This window comes from Jaculus jaculus, chromosome 6 (genome assembly GCF_020740685.1).
Source record: "Jaculus jaculus isolate mJacJac1 chromosome 6, mJacJac1.mat.Y.cur, whole genome shotgun sequence".
In the NCBI taxonomy this organism is placed as follows: domain Eukaryota; kingdom Metazoa; phylum Chordata; class Mammalia; order Rodentia; family Dipodidae; genus Jaculus; species Jaculus jaculus.
The window spans coordinates 62,456,527-62,478,145 of NC_059107.1; the positions used below are offsets into that span (position 1 = coordinate 62,456,527).

The 21,619-nt window shown below is 39.5% G+C and overlaps 1 protein-coding gene across 4 annotated transcripts in view; it reads left to right on the forward strand.

The window, feature by feature from the left end:
• Window positions 1-21,619, forward strand: part of Exoc6b (exocyst complex component 6B) — a 672,146-nt gene that overhangs the window by 84,849 nt on the left and 565,678 nt on the right. For 3 of the 4 annotated variants that reach the window (XM_045152123.1, XM_012951116.2, XM_045152124.1), the window contains exon 6: window positions 13,665-13,869. The exons of the other annotated variant lie outside the window; for it this stretch is intronic. In XM_045152123.1, coding sequence (XP_045008058.1) covers window positions 13,665-13,869 — 205 coding nt within the window. The remainder of the gene's footprint in view (window positions 1-13,664; window positions 13,870-21,619) is intronic. 4 annotated transcript variants of the gene reach the window in all.

The window sequence follows — 21,619 nt, forward strand, 5'->3', positions numbered from 1 at the left end:
ACCTTGATACCTCCCATAGCAGCAACAATTTTCCACACATAAGTTTGCTGATGTCCATTGTCTGACCACCACAAGCCTGAGGACAGTCCAGTGGCCCAATCATTAACCCATTCAGTTTTACTCTCTATAGAGCCTGCTGACCCTGACCAGTCCTTAACATATCTAGTAGATCCAGAAACATTGTACGTGATAAATTTTTTCCCTACACATTTGCTCCAATGTATAGATTTATTGAACCAAGGTGTATTTCCTTCACAGGGAATAAAGTCCTCTGGTGGACTATCCCTTGTAACTTGATTTCCATAGGGAAGCCAAATAGAAATTCTGCTTGTTTGAACCTGCTTTATCTTCTTTGTACCTTGTACATGCTCTTGGACATGCTTTACAGTCATGTTTCTTTCCTTTATTTCAAAACATCCCATTATGCTAGTCTTAGAAAAGCATAGTGGAATACCTAGACCACGCCCTGAATATGAACTCATAATTATTTGATGTAATTCTATATTTTTACTAGATGGCGTGCTTAGCAACCAAGTGTTATTGACTGGAACTATGATTTCTTTTCTCTCCCAAGTCACTGGATGTAATATAGGAGGATCAGGAACATAGGTCCCGTAAAGTTCACTGTAAGCAAGGTGTAGATGACTCCATATCATCAGGATCAGCAGTGTCCTCTTGTTTGATCTCGTGGCCTGCATGCTGCACCAAACGTTCTGGCAACCATCTGGCTCCATTTTCTTTCTGTGAAAAAATACAAACAGATCCTCGTCCCCATATTAATACAGGGTTGGGTCCACTCCATTTGTTAGTCAATGGGTCTTTCCATATTACTTTAGCATAATTACTGTTGGTTTGTGCATGCCAAAAGTGGTCAGCAGCAGAAGACCTTTTTTGCATCCAAAAGTAAAAAAAAATTTAAAGTAAACAAACTATGATTTAACCATCTTGTTACTGATCCCTATATCATTTTTTCCTTTTTTATTTTTTGTAACTAGATTTCTGTCTTTTCTTTCCAGCTAATAAAATATCATCCATATAATGAATAATATATAATTGGGGAAATTTGCTTCTTGTAGAAGCTAAAGCTTTATTCACAAATTTCTGACATGAAGTTGGACTATTAGCCATACCTTGAGGTAGAACTTTCCAGGCACAGAGAGGATGGGAGCGGCTGCTCAGCCTTAAGGGCTGTGCATTCTCTGGAAAAATGACCTGGTTATTTGCAATTAAAACAAGTTTTGAGCTTGTCCCTCTGGGTAAAATCTTTAAGGGCCACTCCTATGGCTAATCCAATGCTGTGGGACACAGGGTCTACATCAGCACAGAGTTTGATAAAGTCAGAAATATTTTTGCCACAGAGATGGGGGCGTATAGCCGCTTGGCAGGCTGAGTTAGCATTCTCAAAGGCAAGATGTCTAACAAATTCATTATCTGTTTCTTCCTTTCCCATGAGGTGTTCAGTGGCCTCTGTAAGGCGGCTGATAAAATCACTATAAAGCTCTTGTGGACCCTGTCTGAGTTTAGCAAGAGAGGTGACAGCTGACCCTTTAGAGGGAAGGCTCTTCCAGGCTTTAAGAGCTGCATGTTGAATTTGTGTAAGTAATCCTGGAGGAAATTTGGTTTGTTTTTCATTCATATTGTAGGGACGGTTGCCCAAAAGTTTATCTAACGTCCAGGATTTGGAGGAACCACCAGTGGCCAAATTACTACGGGCAGCATCCTGGCACCTCTCAGTGTAATCAGCTTTCCATAGAAGAAAGTCACCCCTAGTTAAAGTGGATTTAGTTAACATAACCCAATCATTAACAGTAAGTAAGTCTTCACTTAGAGATTCTAACAGCGAGAGAGTGAAAGGAGCAATAGGACCATACAAAGTAACTGCATTTTTTAAACTCTTTTATATGTCTAAACTTAAGACGGCGATATCTCTGGGCTTCAGTGAGAAGAGTTTCATCCCCTTCCTCATTCTCAGTGCTTTCTGACCCAGCATGTTCCCTTGTCTCAGATTCTCCCTCCCCCTCTTCTGGGCTATCTGGATCCTGCAGCTCAGCCTCATTAGTTTTTTCTTCAATAGGTTTAACTTGGGAGTGAGTTACAGGAAAGGCATGGAGAGTTTTACTTTTGGTTTTAGTTTTCTGAACAGGGTGAGTGGAGGGGGAGCGTATTTCTAAATCAAGGTCGCATAATTGCTTGAGCAGCTGAGACTTTTCCTATTTGGCTTGGAGGAGTGTCTTAAGAGATTGTGCCTCCCGGGAAAGTTTAGTAATGGCTTGTCTAGTTATTTCTTCTAGATCAGAGGGAACATCAAGCGCTGGGGCAGAAGAAGGGGGTGCTATGTTATAGGGTGGTGACCGTGTACCCAGAAGTGTCTGGGGGGGGGCAATCAGGGTTATGATATTTAGTAGCTTCATCCTGCAATTCAGCCTCTCCCTCAGCTTTATTTGCCTCTTTCTCAGGGGAAAGGGAGTCATCATTAGGATTGGTGGTTTTTAAGTTAGACAGAACTGGATAGATAGATTGCGGGAGAGGGCTACTAGGCCGGGGTGGGTTATTAGGTGGCAGATCATCAGCATTTTCTAGTATAGGAATGATAATAGAGGAGCAATTAGAGCCTGGAAAGAAAGGGCAGGTTTTTGGCCTGCAGCACAACACGGAGCGAGAGTGCTTGGCGCGGGCGCTTGGTGCGGGCGGGGTAGGGATTCTCTGGGACTTCATTCTTAGGGAGGGAGGTCTGACTACTGGTGAATTTATTTTTAAGGAAATTCTCACTATCTGTAACTACTTTTGAAACATCAGGGTGATAGTGGCGGACCTGTAATACGTCATTTATGAGATTCCAATAAGAAAATGCCTGCACTGGAACCATAAGAGTGGTAGTAGTCATTTAGACAGTCACCAACACGGCATCACCGCTTCTCATCTATAGTTCCTTCCTGGGGGAACCAGGGACAGACATCTTCTAAAAAGACAAAGAATTTCCCTAAATCTTTTTTCTTAACCCATGTTCCTTGTGTCTTGAGAGAAGTTTTAAGCCCTTCAACAAACAATTCATGCTTACTTAATGCTTGTCCCATAATTGCATCGCTTTTCTTACCTCGGCAGATCTGTATCACAGGTGGGCACTCCTGCGGTGATCTGCATGCGGATCTTCACTCACCGATGAGGTGGCGATCCAGTGGGGGTGACGGATGTCCACTTGAGCGACGTCCAGGTCACATTTCATACCTCAAGCCCCACGTTTGGGCGCCACTTGCCCCAGCCAGCGGGGAGTTAAACAAGGATATGAGGGGAAAATAACCTGGATGGGAGACAAGAGACACAAAGAAGGAGACCAAGTCTATATTCTGATCAAGGTCTCAGATTTATTCAGGCAAGCACAAGCTTATATGCAGAAAATAAAACTTTCCAGACAGTGCCTACGTGCCTAAAGTCTGCTCCACAAATGCCTCTGTCCTGAAGACTGTTTGCCAAGGCCATACGATAAGGTCTCTGTGCCAGGAGATCCAAAAACAGCTTCAGTTCTCATGGTCAAAGAGCAGCTACAGCTCCCAACAGATGGAACATGGGTCATTAGGCTTCGCAGGTGCTTGCCTTAACTGCTAAGCTATCTCTCAAGCCTAAATTTTATTTTATTTTATTATTATTATTATTATTATTATTTTTGGTTTTTGAGGTAGGGTTTCACTCTAGTCCAGGCTGACCTGGAATTCCCTATGTAGTGCCAGGGTGGCATTGAACTCACAATGACCCTTCTACCTCTGCCTCTCGAGTGCTGGGATTAAAGGCATACGCTACCACGCTGGGCTTCTAAATTTTATTTTATTTATTTATTTATTTTTATTTTAAATTTATTTTTCTTTATTGCTTTTCAAATTTTTATTAACAACTTCCATGATTATAAAAAATATCCCATGGTAATACCCTCCCTCCCCCCACACTTTCTCCTTTGAAATTCCATTCTCCACCATATCTCCTCCCTATCTCAGTCAGTTTCTTTGATTTTGATGTCAGATCTTTTCCCCCTATTATGATGGTCTTGTGTAGGTAGTGTCAGGCACTGTGAGGTCATGGATATCCAGGCCATTTTATGTCTGTGGGGAGCATGTTGTAAGGAGTCCTACCCTTCCTTTGATTCTTACATTCTTTCCGCCACCTCTTCCTCAATGGACCCTCAGCCTTGGAAGGTGTGATAGAGATATTGCAGTACTGAGCACTTCTGTCACTTCTTTTCAGCACCATGATGCCTTCTGAGGCATCCCAAGGTCACTGCCATCTGAAAAGAGAAGATTCTCTACCAAAAGTGAGAATAACATTAATATAAGGATATGAACATTAAGAGAAGTGCTTACTGGGCAGTTTGATAAGCATAGTATATACATGTAGCCAGACAGCAGCAGATATTATACCCCTAGGGCTCATGACTACCCCTGTTTTAGGTTTTCAGTATCAGGGATGTATTCCTTCCCATGGAGCAGGCCTACAGTCCAATTAGAGGGCAGCTGGTTTCCACCATGACAGAGGTGTCACTATGGCACTCATTTGGCCTGGTTGACCAAATATAAGGCTTGCAATGTCCACTGTTGAGTATCTTCACTGGTGATTTCTCTTTCTCCCATTGAACTGCATGCAGAATGGCTTCTTCCAGGTTTCTGTCAGCTGTTCTCCATGGAGGAGGTTATCAGTTCAGTTCCAGCAGGAGTTCTCAATGGCCTTGCAGCCCAAGTATGTGGAGTCTTCAGCAATAGGGTCTTACCATCTATTCCTGGTGGGAAACCAAGGGCCTCGGAAATCTAAATTTTTTAAATACATTTATTTATTTGAGAGTGACAGAGAGAAAGAGGCAGATAGAGAGAAAGAGAGAGAATGGGCACGCCAGGGTCTCCAGCCACTGCCCACGAATTCCAGATGCATGTGCCCCCTTGTGCATCTGGCTAATGTGGGTCCTGGGGAAATGAGCCTCAAACTGGGGTCCTTAGGCTTCACATGCAAGCACTTAACTGCTAAGCCACCTCCAGCCTGGCAATCTAAATTTTATCTTTGAAAAATATTATTTACTTATTGAGAGAGAGGGAGGGAGGGAGGGAGGGAGGGAGGGAGGGAGGGAGGGAGGGAGGGAGGGAGAGAGAGAGAGAGAGAGAGAGAGAGAGAGAGAGAGAGAGAGAGACAGGGGAAAAAACAGTGAGTGTTTATGGGCATGCCAAGGACTTTTCCTGCTGAAAATGATCTCCAGATGCATGCATCACTTTGTGCATATGGCTTTACATGGATAATGGAGAATCAAACCCAGGCTGGAAGGCATTTCTAGCTAGTGCTGGTAACCACTGAGCTATCTCCCCAGCCCATAGAAATGCATTTGTTTAGAGTAGTTACTTAAATATGTATTTACTTAAATATGTCATTAAAAACTTACTTGCCAGTAGCCTCTGAATTCAGTAATGCACTGTCTCTTAAGAATTTGTTTGGCAGAGTGATAAAATCCTGTTTTCGATTTGAATTACTTCACCTATAAGTTTAGCTATTCCCCCCCCCCATATTTATCTTTTTTGGGTTTTCTTTGATTTTTCTTTTTTTCTTCTTTCCTGTCTCTTTCTCCCTTTCTTCCTTCCCCTGCTTTTCTTCTTTCCTTTTTTTCCACCCATACCTTTTTTCTTCTTCTAGAACTCAAGTTTAACTAGTATTGTGTTACACCTTCTTGTCATCCCTGAACTCAGGAGATAGAGGCAGTTGGATCAGGAGTTTAAGATCCTCTTTTACTACATACTGAGTTTGAAGCCATTCTCAGCTACATGAGACCTTGTCTCATAACCAAACAGAATATTATAAATCTTTTTAAGTTAGCCTAGATGGCCATCAACAGATGAATGAATAAAGAAAATATGGTTTGTATGTAAATGGAATTCATCACATTTTCAGGAAAATGGATGCAAAATACTGAACATTTTATTTCATATTTGAAGTCTAGACTTAAAATTACACATGTATGCATGTATATGAGAGAGAGAGAGAGAGAGAGGGGGAGTGAGTATGTGTGTGTGTGTGTGTGTGTGTGTGTGTGTGTGTGTGTGTGTGTATGTATGTAGTTCATGAAAATAGAAAGTTGTAGCAGTTATCTTCTTGTTGCTGGGACAAAACATACAACTATAATCAGCCTGTGGAAGGAAAGGGTTTATTTTAGCTTAAAGTTTTCAGGGTAAGTTTCTGTTATGGTGGGGAAAGCATGGCAAGATCAGACAGCTGAGCATCACATTTTCACAGCAGCAGGGAGGAATGAAAGTGAGTTTACTAGCACTGGCAACCTGGGCTAGATTATAAAATCCCAAGTCCTGTCCCCGGTACATTACCTCCAGCAAGTCTCCACCTCCCAAAGGCTCTACCAGCTGGGGATAAAGTATGACTTAATCATAAACACATGAGGCTATGGGGGACATTAAATATATTTTTTTTTTTGAGGTAGGGTCTCACTGTAGCCCAGGCCAATCTAGAACTCACTTTGATGTCCCAGGCTGGCCTTGAACTCATGGCAGTCCTCCTACCTCTGCCCCCCAAGTGCCTGAAAAAATACTTTGAGGGCTGGAGAGTTTGCTCAGTGGTTAAAGGCACTTGCTTTCTGAGTTAGAGTTCTTAGTACCCACATAAATCCAGAAGCACAAAGTGGTACTTGTGCCTGGTGTGCCCATTCCCATTCTCTCTCTACTTGCAGATAAATTATAAAGTATTTATTTATTTATTTATTTGAGATCAGGGGAATGGGGAGGTACTCACTAGGGCTGCAAGTGAACTTCAGTTACATGTGCCATTCTGTGCATCTCACTTTATGTGGGTACTAGGGGAGTGGACCTGGGCTGGTAGGCTTTGTAAGCAAGCACCTTTAACTGCTGAGCCATCTTCCCAGCTACAGGGACACTTTATAATTCAAACCATCACACTCCTGGCCCCCATAGATTCAAGGGTATTCCATGATGCAAAATGCATTCACTCCAACCTTAAAAGTCTCCATTGTCTTTATAAGTTCCAACACTATTAAAAAGTCCAAAGTGTCTTCTGAGACTCAAGACAGTCTCAACTGGGAGTCCTTCAAAATTGACACACAATTTACATACTTAAAACACAAAATGGCACACAACATACATTCCCATTTACAAAATGTAGAAATGGGTACATAGCAAAGAAATATTGGTCCAATTCAAGATAGAAAACCTCCTGTAGTTCCATGTCTGGCACCTGGGACTTGTGATGAAATTCTCTGGGCTCCAAAAAGCTGGCAACTCTGTCCCTCTTGCTGTGCTGGTTGCTTTCCAGGCAGAATCCACCCCAAGCCAGCAGTTCTCCTTGGTAGCATCTCATACTCCAACATCCTGGGGTCTCCACTGCAACCTATGGTTCATTTTTATAGCTCTATACAATGACCTCACAGGTCCTCCTTGCAGGGTCTTTGAACCATCCTCTTAATGCATAGCCTGAGTGACTTTCAAACCTATAGTGAAATTCATGACCCTCTGTTTTTGACATTTGTCATACTTCCCAAATCAGTACCAGGCAGGTGACACTGCCAACTTTTTTATCTGGAGTGTAGGGAATAAAGCCTTCTTCATTCTTCAGCATTCTTCCTTCAGGCTCCCTCCTTTGAAAAGAATCAGTACTCCTTCCATTGTCTCAATAGCTGCTGGCTCATCATCACTGTTGGTAATTGCTTTCTTTTAAACTTTCTTTATTGACAGTTTCCATAATTATAGACAATAAACCATGATAATTTCTTCCCCTCCCCCACCTTCCCCTGTATAGATCCACTCTCCATCATATCCCCTCCCCCTCTCCATTAGTTTCTCCTTTATTTTGATGTCATCATCTTTTCCTGCTATTATGAGGGTCTTGTGAAGGTATTTCTAGGCATTGCTAGGTCATGGATATCAAGATCAGTTTCTGTCTGAACGATTGCATTGTAGGTTGTCCTACCCTTCCTTTGGCTCTTATATTTTTTCAGCCTTGGAAAGTATGATAGAGATGTTTCAGTGCTGAATACTTCTTCTCAGCACTGTGGTGACTTTTGAGTCATCCTAGTGGTCACCACCATTTGAAAAGAGAAGCTTCTCTAACCAAAAGTGAGAGTAGCATTAATATATGGGTATGAATGTTAAGCACAGTGCTTACAGGTTAGCTTGGTAAGCATAATATATGCATTTAGACAGGCACCAGCAGGTGTTAATTCCTAGGGCTCATGACCTTCCCCACCATAGGCTTTTGATTAGGTTCAGTACCAGCCATGTATTCCCTCCCATGGCATGGGCCTCCAGTCCGTTTAGCGAGCAGTTGGTTTCCTCCATAGCAGAATGCTTCTATTGCACCCTGGCTGGCCAAAATTAAGGCTTGCAGTATCCACTGTTTTCACTGCTGATGACTTCTTTCTCCCATAGGGCTGCATGCAGTGCAGCTTTTTCTAGCTTTCTGTCAGCTGGTCTATAGGGATGAAGCAAGATTTCTCAGTGATGTTGCAGCCCAAGCATGTGGACTCTTCAGCAATAGTTTTACTCTCTTTCTGGTGGGAAACCAAGGGCCTTAGCAATGGTTTGTCATGTTTTGTGGGCATTAGGGTCCTCCCTGGCTAACAACTCACTGGAAGGTATCCCATCCCTGGAACTGAAAATTTTCTAGTAACGTTCTATGGCGTATGGGTGTGCCATTATCCAAAAAAGTAGGTTTCCATATGGGTTACTCATAACATCCTGAGTTTTGATTAACCCTCCCCCCACCCTTCTTTTATGCTGTCTCTTCACATGACCTCATGTTGGTAATCTCTTATCAGTTGCAGGTAAAGCAGCTAGAGTCTCTGGGCTTGAGACTGAATGTAGTCCACATCTCTTTCTGGGCCAGACATTATTCATATCCCTCTGCTTTGTATTTTGTTTTGCTACAACACATCAGTATATTACCTTATTTTTTTCTTTTGAGGTAGGGTCTCACTCTAGCCCAGGTTGACCTTGATCTTGCTCTGTACTTCCAGGCTGGCCTTGAAGTCAAAAGCAATCCTCCTACCTCTGCTGAGATTAAAGGCTTATACCACTGCACCTGGCTATCCCTGGCTTTTTAATGTGGATGTTGGGGGCTGAATGTAGGTCCTCATGCTTGCTTAGGAAGTGCTCTTTCTTACCCGCTGAGTCATTTACTCAGCCATTTCCTTTTTATTTTTATTTTTATTTTTTTTGAGACAGGGTTTTATGTAACTCATACTGGTCTTAAACTCCTGACTTTCCTGAGACAGCCTTCCAAGTTCTGAGTTTATATGCAGCTAATTGTTTTCAGTCAATTTATTTTATTTTATTTTATTTTATTTTATTTTATTTTATTTTATTTTATTTTATTTTATTTTATTTTATTTTATTTTATTTTATTTTATTTTATTTTATTTTATTTTATTTTATTTTATTTTATTTTATTTTATTTTATTTTATTTTATTTTATTTTATTTTATTTTATTTTATTTTATTTTATTTTATTTTATTTTATTTTATTTTATTTTATTTTATTTTATTTTATTTTATTTTATTTTATTTTATTTTATTTTATTTTATTTTATTTTATTTTATTTTATTTTATTTTATTTTATTTTATTTTATTTTATTTTATTTTATTTTATTTTATTTTATTTTATTTTATTTTATTTTATTTTATTTTATTTTATTTTATTTTATTTTATTTTATTTTATTTTATTTTATTTTATTTTATTTTATTTTATTTTATTTTATTTTATTTTATTTTATTTTATTTTATTTTATTTTATTTTATTTTATTTTATTTTATTTTATTTTATTTTATTTTATTTTATTTTATTTTATTTTATTTTATTTTATTTTATTTTATTTTATTTTATTTTATTTTATTTTATTTTATTTTATTTTATTTTATTTTATTTTATTTTATTTTATTTTATTTTATTTTATTTTATTTTATTTTATTTTATTTTATTTTATTTTATTTTATTTTATTTTTTTAGTTTTTCAAGGTAGGGTCTCACTCTGGCCCAGGCTGACCTGGAATTCACTCTGTCTCAGAGTGGCCTTGAACTCATGGCAATCCTCCTACCTCTGCCTCCCCAGTGCTGGGATTAAAGGTGTGCACCACCACGCCTGGCTATCAGTCAATTTATTAATCTTAGTTTTTTAGTCGCTTTATGCCCATGGATAAGTTTTTACTTATCAGATAGTGTCCTTTTTATCGTTGTAAGATACTCCTTTGCAATGGCAGAAATATTGTCTTAAAATCTTTTCAATCTCACTAACTACATTGTAATTCCATTTCACCTAGTAGGAATGGCAGATATCAAGAAAACAAAAGACATTTGTGAAAAAGTGGGGAAAGAAGAACTCTTATTCATTGCGGGTGGGAAGGTAAACAGGTGCAGTCATTATACAAGCATTGTGGAGGTTCCTTCAAACACTGACAGTGAACTATCGCATGATTTAGCTCTGTCACTCCTGGGTATATGCTTGATGGATGCGGAGTCAGCATACCACAGAGATACCTGTACGTCTGTTCTTATTGTTACCCTAGTCACAATAGCCACAGTATGGTTCCAGCCTTGATACCCATTAACAGATGAATGGACTAAGAAAATGTGGTATACAGACACTGCTCAGCTAAGAAGAAGAATGAATGACATTATGACATTTTCTGGAATATGGATGGGACTGGAGATCATCCCTAAGTGAAAGAAGCCAGCCTCAAAGACAAATATCACATGCTTTGTCTCATGCAGAAAATATTTATGGACAAATTATGGCAACCTAAATGCAAGATCAAATCTACATTATACTCACAGAGTGAGACATATGTATGACATGAAAGTAGATAGATAGAGGACTATGGGGAGAAGGAAAGAAGGGTAATGGGAGATGGGTAAATTAGTATGTTTTCTCATGTAAAATCTAGATTTAACTGCAAACACACATGCACATGCATACCATTGAACGCCAAGTGAAGAGTCTTTGAGAGAAAGGTGGGAACTTGTGCATATGGGCAAGGTACAATGATAGATATGTGCAAAAATTTCATTATGAAACCCATTGTTTCATATGCTAACTAAAAAATATAAACTCTAGGGATTGTCCAGTTCTGGAAGCCCATCCTCACTGAGAAGTCTGATCTCTCCACTTTCTTTTCCTCTGATTTTGAAATAAACTTCATTCTTTTAAGCCCTTACAAAAAGAAACTTTAAAACACACACACACATATATATATTTTTTTGGTATGGCTTATCATGTTTTACTTTCAGTATGCTTTTATTTTTTAATGCAAATGTTTCTTGTAGACAGAATTTGAGTGTATCACTTTAATTTCATCTTAGAGTACAGTCCATTCAGATTTAATGTAATTATTGTTATAATTGGATTTTACTTGTTGTCTATATTTTTTCAAGTGTAAATGTTTCTTGTTCATATTTCCTTCTTTTTTTTTACTTATTATACTATTTTATTTATGTATTTGCAAAAGAGACAGATGCCATTTGATGAGTATTTTTCACCTTCTGTTCCAAACCATGTCCTCCTCTCTTAAAAAATTTAATTAATTAATTTACAATCAGGAGTGTGACAGAGAGAGAGAGAGAGGGAGAGAGGAGAGAGGAGAGAGGAGAGAGGAGAGAGGAGAGGAGAGAGAAAGGGAGGGAGAGAAGGAAGGAGACGATGGGCAGGCCAGAGCCCGTAGCCATTGCAAATGAACTCCAGATGCACACACCACATTGTGCACCTGACTCCCATGCAGATACTGGGGGATGGAACCTAAGTCATTTATTAGGCTTTGTAGGTAAGTGCCTTACCCACTGAGCCAACTCTCAGCACCTATGTCCTTCTTTAATGTCAACAAAGTTGCTGGTTTTTATGGCTGGCAGGGAAATTGGAGGTGAGGTGATAGAAATAGCTCCAGGGAATATTAATTACTATATAGTATTAGTATAGTATAGAATACTAACTACAGGTTGAGCAGATTCAATGAACAAATATTTCTTGATGTATTGTTCTCCTCTTGTCTGTTTCCAGAGCTCTGTAAACCTAAAATGGTTGTATGTTTACATCGATTTGTCAGGTTCTTTGCTTTCCTTTGCCATAATTGGAAGTCTTACATTGAGTGTTTTATTTTATTTTTGTAATTAGGTATTATAACATTTTTTTTATTAACTAGCTTTGTACTCAGCAAATACAGTCAATTTGGTACCATTATTAGGCACATCCATTAACTACCCCCACCCCTTGGCCCCTCCTTGTTGAGGTATGTGGGTCATGCATTCTGGAGTCAGCCTACAGTTATGAGTAGGATAAATGTCTGCATATCATGACCCAACATGTGGCTCTGACATTCTTTCCTCCCCCTCTTCTGCAAAATTTCCCTGAGCCAGGTTGGGTTCATTTTTGGTCTGCTTCAGTGATGAGATGTTGGGGGCCTCTGGGTCTCTGGATCTCTGATTTGGTAGGAGTTGATTTTTCTCTGTGTTAATCTCCTTCAGCCTTGTGCTGGTACCCGGTTCACCAAGAAGACAGCACCCTTGCTTGTTTCGCCAATTGTTCTTAGTTTCAGCTGGGGCCCTTTTGAGGTATGATGGGATGGCTCTGTCCTTAGGATCTATATCTGAAAAAGACTCCAGTGGAGAATAAGTTAGCACCAGACAAATGAGATAATCCTTACTTTTTATATAGAGAATTTAATAGGTGTAGGCCCTCTTGTAGCCCACGATTGGTGGTAGCTTGATAATGGAGAGTGGGCTTATGTTTGGATATGGTTCTGACTTGTTTCCCAGTTCTAGCTATGGGTCCTGTACCACTGAGTGGATCAGTTAGCCAAATCAAGAGCAGTTGTTTTCCCACCATGGCTGTGTGCCACTATTGCACTTGTGTGAGCATCACAATAGGTTAATTGCTGCTAAGTAGGTGAGACCATGAGTTGCTTGGACAAATATTGGTCATTTTCCCCCAGTCACCCATGTAGCACCTTCTGGCACTAGATGCGCTGACTGTCTGGGGACTGACTCTCTTCCAGCTTCTGAGTGTTTTATTTTATAGCATGATTATTTTTGACATTGAGGTGGGTTTTAATACCTTATGTAGGTTCATAAATAGATGCTATGTTATATAAATTCCTTGGAGAGAGATATATATATATACACATACATATATATGCACACATACACACACACACACACACACACACACACACATACACATATATTTTCCCCCAAGCTAGGGTCTCAGTCTAGCACAGGCTGTCCTGGAACTCACTGTATAGTCCCAAGCTGTCTTGGAACTCATAGCTATCTTCCTCTCTCTACCTCCCAAGTGCTGGGATTAAAAGTGTGTGCCACTACAGCTGGCTAAAATAATTTTTGATGCTATATTAATTTTTTAAAAGCATGTATCAATGTTTTTTCTTTTTTCTTTTTTGGATGCACAGTCTCACTCTATCCCAGACAGACCTGGAACTCACTGTGTAGACCAGGCTGGCCTTGAACTCATGGTGTTCGTCTTATCTCAGCCTCTTCAGTGGTCGGATTATAGGCATGAATATTGGATTTGTTTAAATGTACAGTGAAAAATAATTCAAGCTAGAATTTTTCCTGAAGAATGTATTTGTGACCCTAAAAGGACAATGCTGGACTAAAGATTGTCAATTCCTTTTGTAGGCATTACCCTGCACTGAAAACTTTGGAACATCTGGAGCATACCTATCTGCCTCAAGTAAGCCACTATCGGTTCTGCAAGGTGATGGTGGACAACATCCCCAAACTTCGGGAGGAGATCAAGGAGGTTTCTATGTCTGATCTTAAGGACTTTTTGGAGAGCATCCGAAAGCATTCAGATAAAATTGGGGAGACTGCTATGAAGCAGGTAGGTTCTGGTTTTGGGATAGATTGGTTAGTGGCTTTGCAAGTGTTTAGTGAATACCGATCTCTTCTTGCCAAATGTCTTAACTGTTTCTTATGATTTTAGGGAACTCATCATCAATATCGACTATTTTACATGGTCTGCATGTTTAGTAAATAGGATCAATTATGATGGCTTATATTTGAGATGGATGAAATCCAACATGTTTTGTTTTGAATATTTCCCTTGACTTCAGATATTACTTGAAGCCCAAAGTATTTCAAAATGTTTCAGTTAATATTATAATTGTGTTGCATGTGCCTTTGGCTGATTATTTACTGTATAAACAAGATGCTATGAATACATAAATAATTCTAATATTAACAGGTAGGCATTATGACAAACAGTTCTGTTGTGATATACTGTGGATTATGATCACAGAAAAGAGTTTATTTGCAGCTTATAGATGTATAGCTTACAAATGTGTTAGAATTTTTTTCTTTGAATATCTTCATCTTTAAGTCATTAAAGGTATGAGCTATGAGGTATGTCTTTTTGGTTATTGTAGATAAAAACAGCAATGATTTGTAGTAATACTTGCTTTTTTGCAATTTACTTCTTAGTATACCTGATGATATAGACTGCAACAATAAAAGATTAAGTTATATATGGAAAGTGTTTTTGGTTTTATAAGCAGCATTGCTCTTGAATAGGCCATTTATATCTCTTGTTCTGTGAGAAATGAGGCAGTAGGTTATATTTAGAATCATTATTCTAGGTTTCAGATAGCTCTGATAATCCTTGTTCAGATGTATGTTTGATCCTGCAGAAGAGATTTTCTATTTGTTTTTCCATAAGGCAGTGAAGTTTTCTTTTCCTTCTTTTAGGTATTATTAATGTTATTCTTTAGATTTTATTAATGTTATACTTTAAAAAGTACAGAGTTTTGGGCTGGAGAGATGGCTTAGTGGTTAAGCGCTTGCCTGTGAAGCCTAAGGACCCCGGTTAGAGGCTCGACTCCCCAGGACCCACATTAGCCAGATGCACAAGGGGGCACACGCATCTGGAGTTCATTTGCAGTGGTTGGAAGCTCTGGCACGCCCATTCTTTCTCTCTCTCTCAGCCTCTTTCTCTGTCTGCTGCTCTCAAATAAATAAATAAAAATAACAAAAAAAAATTTAAAAAAAAGTACTGAGTTTAAGTTCAAGGTTTTCTTGCCTCAGCTTCCTCATGTGGAAGCCATCTTAAAATTATTTATTTATTGCATGCACACGTGTTTGTGTGTGTGTGTACGGCTATGCAAGCATGCACCTGGAGGACAGAGTGTATGCTGCCACTTCCAACTTGTATATACATGCTGGGATTGAACATTGAACTCAGGTCTTCATGCTTATGCAGCAAGCACTTTATCCATTGACCCCCACTCCCAGCCCCTATTTTGAAATTATTTAGAGATCATTTTTCTTTTTGACTTGTATTAAAGAGCAATACTACTTAAAATAATATGGTGTCTCAAGAATGAAGGATGAGGGGCTGGGTAGATGGCTTAGTAATTGAGGCACTTGCTTACAAAGCTTGTAGTCCTGGGTACTGGTTTGCAGTGTCAAGAGACCCTGGCATGTTCATATACACATGCTCACATACATGCACGTGCACACACACACACACACACACACACACACATGCAAATAAAACAATTAAACAAATAAAGGATGAGTAAAAGAGAATAGGAAAACACATTTATACACACACACACACACACATAAATTTAGTAAGGATAAAGGTGGTGTGTTATAAGAAATCTTTGCATGCTCACATACATACACATTATAAAGGAGCAAAATAATTTCCCATTAGGAAAGTAAGTATTATGTCAGCGGAAATAAACTTGAAAAACAAAGCAGCCTATCCTGTATGTATAGCATTAGAAAGATAATAAAACCAGATACATGTAAAACACAAGATCGGGCTGGAGAGATGGCTTAGCGGTTAAGCTCTTGCCTGTGAAGCCTAAGGACCCCGGTTCGAGGCTCGGTTCCCCAGGTCCCATGTTAACCAGATGCACCAGGGGGCGCACGCGTCTGGAGCTCGTTTGCAGAGGCTGGAAGCCCTGGCGCGCCCATTCTCTCTCTCTCCTTCTATCTGTCTTTCTCTCTGTGTCTGTTGCTCTCAAATAAATAAATAAATAATTAAAAAAAATAAAAATTAAAAAAAAAAACAAACACAAGATCACAGTGCTACCCAACCGAAGAAAATACAACAACAACAAACAAAAAACAGTGTTTAAGAATGAAAAGTATAGCACAGCTAATTAAAGGAGCATTTGGAAGAAAATGTTAGGAAAATGTTAGAGAAGAGTAAAAAGACAGAGATCAAGCATGGGAAATAGAAAAGATATAAGTGCTTTAGTGAGCTAGTATAGGATGTGCAGCAGTTAATTTTAAGTATTCTCCAAAAAGAAAACAGGGAAAGTAAAAGGAAAGATTCATTAGAAATATTGTGGGAAATTCTTCCATAGTTTTTAATGCATATGTGTGGCTGTGTGTGTGTGTGTGTGTTTGTATGTGTGTGGTTATTTGTGTGTGCAGGCCAAAGGACAGCCTTGGGTGTTGCCTTCAGTAATGCCATCCACTTCTTTGAGAGAGTCTTTCATTGGCTGAAAACTCACCAATTAGCTAGACTGGCTGACTAGTCCTCTTTGCCTCTCCAGTGCTGGGATCACAGACACATTTTATGTAGCATTTTATGTGGATTTGTGGGATTGAACTGAGGTCCTCATGCTTGCAAGGCAAACACTTTACTGATTGAGCTTTCTTTCCAGCCCCAAGTTTATAGAATTTTTATTTTTTAACTTTTTATTGACAGCTTCTAAAATTACAGATAATATACCATGACCACAATTTTCTTCTACCACTCTTTCTTTTCCTCCTCCTAAATTCTCCCTCCACTGAATCACTTCTTATTTCCAACTTGTTTCTCCTCTATTTTGATGTTACTTCCCTCTCCTTCTATTATTCAGGTTTTGTGTAGGTATGTCAGCCAGAGTGAGGTCATGACTATCAAGTCCACTTTGTGTCTGGAAGACAATATTGTAAACACTCCCTCCCCTTCTTTTGGCTCTTAAATTCTTTTATTTATTTTATTTTTTATAGTGAGCAAAAGATAGAGGCAATAGTGTGTGTGTGGGGGGGGAGGGGGTGGAGAATGAGAGCTTCAGGGCCCCTGGCCATTGTATATGAACTCCAGACACATGCACTACCTTGTCCGTCTGGCTTATGTAGGTACTGGGGAATTGAACCTAGGTCCTTAGGCTTCTTAGGCAAGTGCCTTAACTGTTAAACCATTTTTCCAGCCCTCTTACATTTTTTTTCACCTCTTCTGCAATAGTCTGTAAGCCTTGGAAGGTGTGATAGATGTCTTACTTAATGTTGAACACTCTACTGTCTCTCCTCAGCACTTTGGTGAGTTTTGAATCCCAGTGGTCACCACCATCTGAAAATAGTAGCTTCTATAAGTAAAAGTGAGAGTAGCATTAATATATGAGCCTAAACATAAGAATTTACAGGACAGTTTGGTGGGTATAATATATTCCTTTAGCCAAACTACAGTAGTAGTTTCCCCCTAGGGCTTATAACCTTCAAAAGCCATAGGCTTTTGATTAGGTTTTCAGTACCAGGCATGAATCTGTCCCATGGAGTGGGCCTGAAGTCCAAGCAGTTTGTTTCCCCCATAACAGACATGCCACCATTGTACCAGTTGGTACATTTGTCCTGGCTGGCCACTGTAAAACTTGCAGGGCCCACTGCTGGTTAAGACCATTGATGACTTTTCTCTCACAACAGACTAAATAAATAGCTCTTTCCAGCATCCTGACAGGGAAAGGGCTTCTGTCTTAGCTCCAGCTTGACTTTTAAGTGACCTGCAACCCTAGAATGTGAGGTATTGAGCAATAGGGTTGTACCATCTAGTTTGTGTGGGCAATCATGAGCCTTGACAATAGCCTGTAATGTTTTGGGGGCCTCAGGGTCCTCCCTAGCCAACAACTCACTTGATTTTTTTTTTTTTTATGAGAGAGGAATATGAATGAATGAGAATGAGAATGAATATGGATAACCAGGGCTTCCTGCAAATGCATACAAACTCTAGGCACATCTGGGTTTTGGTGGATACTGGGGAATTGAACCTGGGCCATCAGGCTTTAGAATCAAGTACCTTTAACTATTGAGCCACCCCTTTAGCCCCCAAATATTTCTAATAACAGTGTATGGCTTCTGAGCATATTATCCACTTCTACAGGATATTTCTGTCAAGCTCTCTTTTACATTTAACATATATATTATTAGCTAGCAAAGAAATATGTTTCTATATGGTTTATTCAAAACATCTATCATTTTCATTAATCTTCCTCCCACCCCTTCCTCTCCTCCATCCCCGCTTAGAGGCCCCCCCCCCCAGTAGTCTGCCCCTTAACTTACATATCTACTATATCTTCCCTTTAATTCCTCCCCTTTCCTCTATCCTTAATAGCCCCTTTCTAGCCGTCTGCCCTTACTCCTGACTTTTATTCTTACTCAATACAAATCTGAACATTTGAAGCTAGGGTTCCCATATGAGAGAGAACATGCAGTGTTTGACGTTCTGAGCATGGGTTACTTCACTTAGTATAATATTTTCCAGATCCATCCATTTCCATGTAAATATACTTTCACCTTTCTTTTTGAGGCAAACCCAACAGACTGAATGTGTGTGTGTGTGTGTGTGTGTGTGTGTGTGTGTGTGAGAGAGAGAGAGAGAGAGAGAGAGAGAGAGAGGGAGGGAGAGAGAGAGAGAGGGAGAGAGAGAGAGGGAGAGAGAAATGTATTGGTGTGCCAGGGCCTCTAGCCACTGCAGTCAAACTCCAGGTGCATGCATCTTCTTGTGTGCATATGTGACATTGTGTGCTTGCATCACTGTGTGACCTGGAGAGTTGAACATGAGTCCTTAGGCTTTGCAGGCAGGTGCCTTAACCAGTAGACCGTCTCTCCAGTCCTTTTGTCATTTTTCTCTATAGCCAAATAAAACTCTTTTGGTCTTGTTTGATGTTCTAAATTTCTCTTGTACCTATTTCCGTATTTGGGGGAAATTTTCTTCTATGATTTTGTTGACAATACTTACTATGGCTTTAGATTGACATTCTTGTTCTGATACCCTGACTACTTTTTTTGTTTTTTTTTGAGGTAAGGTCCCACTCTAGCTCAGGCTGACCTGGAATTCACTATGTAGTCTCAGTGTGGCCTTGAACTCACAGTGATCCTCCTACCTCTGTCTCCGAGTGCTGGGATTAAAGGCGTGTGCCACCATGCCTGGGCTCCCTTCTTAAGTTTGATCTATTCATAGTGTCCTGAGCTTCCCAATTATACCTTCTCATTAGTTTGTGTTTCTCTTTGTTGAAATGTTCTAGATGTTCTACCTTGCCTTCAAGCTCAGACATTCTGTCCTCTTCTTGATGTTATTCTTTTGGTGGGACTTCTACTCAAATTTCTTTAAAAAATTATGTATGGGGCTGGAGAGATGGCTTAGCAGTTAAGTGCTTACCTTTGAAGCCTAAGGACCCTGGTTCGAGGCTCAATTCTCCAGGACCCACGTTAGCCATATGCACAAGGGGGCACACGTGTCTGGGGTTCATTTACGGTGGCTGGAAACCCTGGCACCCATTCTGTCTCTCTCTCTGCCTCTTTCTCTCTCTGTCACTTTCAAATAAATAAATAAAAATGAACAAAAAAAATTAAAAAAAATTATATATGTGTGTATGTGAATGAGCACTCCAGGGCTTCTAGCCATTGCAAGCAAACTCCAGACATATGTGCCACCTTGTGCATCCAGCTTATTTGAATATTGTTGAATTGAACTTGAGTCCTTAGGATTCACAGGCAAGTACCTTAACTACTAAGCCATCTCTTCAACCCTCTACAAAGATTTTTATTTGACTCACTGTGCTTTTCATTTCTAGTATTTCAGATTGCTATTCAGTATTTATGTGTGTGTGTGTGTGTGTGTGTGTGTGTGTGTGTGTATGTATGTATGTATGTGTATATATATATGCAAGTAGAGAGATGGAGAGAGAGAAGAGAGACAGACAGAGAGAATGGGTGTGCCAGGGTCTCTAGCTACTGCAGCCAAACTCCAGATGCATGTGCTACTTTGTGCATCTGGCTTTATGTGGGTACTAGGGAATCAAACTTGGGTCATTAGGTTTTGCAATCAAGTGCCTTAACCACTGATCCATCTCTCCAGCCCTGGTATTCATCAATTCTGTTTCCCTACTCATAATATTATATTGACTTCCTTAGTTTGTTAAGTTGGTTTCTTTGTTGTTTTGGGGGATTCCTGTAGGAGTTTGTTTTCTTCCTTTATTTCTTTGAGCATACTTATAATCCTTCCTTTGAATTATGTCTGACATTGTGTCATCTAATTCAATGTCATTGCTGTTGGATTTATAATTTTTGGAGGAGTTTTGTTGTCTTGATTCTTTGTGTTTCTTGTATTGTTGCATAGAGATATTTGCATCTCTAATTATTTCAGTGCTTGGGTTTTCTAGTTATCTGCTATATTATTTTTTAAATTTTTATTTTATACACACACACACACACACACACACACAGAGAGAGAGAGAGAGAGAGAGGGAGAGAGAAAGAGAGGGAGAGAGAGGGAGGGAGAGAATGGGTATGTCAGGGCTTTTAGCCGCTGTAAATGAACTCCAGATGCATGCACCTCCTTGTGCATCTGGCTTAGGTGGGTCCTGGGGAATCAATCCTGGGTCTTTAGGTTTTGCAGGCAAGTATCTTAATCACCAATCTCCTGTATTCTTTTTTCTTTTTCTTTTTCAATCTCTTGTATTTTTCAATGTGAACATCTGAAGTTGTATCTTCAAAGTAGGAGCTGAAGGTGCCAGATATGGCTTCTGTATTACTCTAAGAGTAACAGCAAGAATGACCCAAGCTGTTGGATATGCCTGCTATGCACATGCCTTAGTAACAAGTTAACAACAATGTGCATTTTGACTTTAGTAATTGCTGGTGGGTAAATGAACAAGTCTTGTGGAAGTATGCTAGGGTTTTGTTTACTTAGAAGTGGGAGCAACAGTGTAGGGTGAGTTAGCATGAGGATTAATATTAAAAAAGAAAGATGGAGGTGGCTCAATTATCTGGGAGAGGGAAGTTGGGGAACTGTTAGCTTCCAGATTTTAGGGGTTGTTGATTTGGAAGGTTGTAGTTATGGAGAATAAGGAGGAGGGATGTGGAAAAATGTTGGCAAGAGAGGAAAGTAAAAAAGTTTTGCATATGAAGAGTAGTGGAAAGATTCCAGTAGTACACTGGGTGAAGAAAAATAAAGAATAAGCCTAAAATCCAACTAAACAATATGTGACCACTGACAAAACTAGGATGGAATACTTATGCTTGAGTGGGGATTGAAACAAACAGACAAACTGACAAAATTTGAGGTCCTCTACTGGGCAAGCAGGGTGGTGGGCATGATGGCTTACGTCCTGACTCTGGTTAGTTGGGAGGCTGAGATTCCTAGGTTGCATGGAGTTCCAGGTCAGCCTGGGCCAGAGTAAAACCCAGCCCCCACGAAAGAAAGATGAAAGAAACAGAAAGCACTATAAATTAAATATCAAAAGTGACAAAAGCCCTAAAGCACAATTTATTTAAGAATGGCTAAGCAGAGCCATGTGTGGTAGCTCATGCCTTTAATCCCATCATTTGAGGGCCAGAGGTAGGAAGATTGCTGAGTT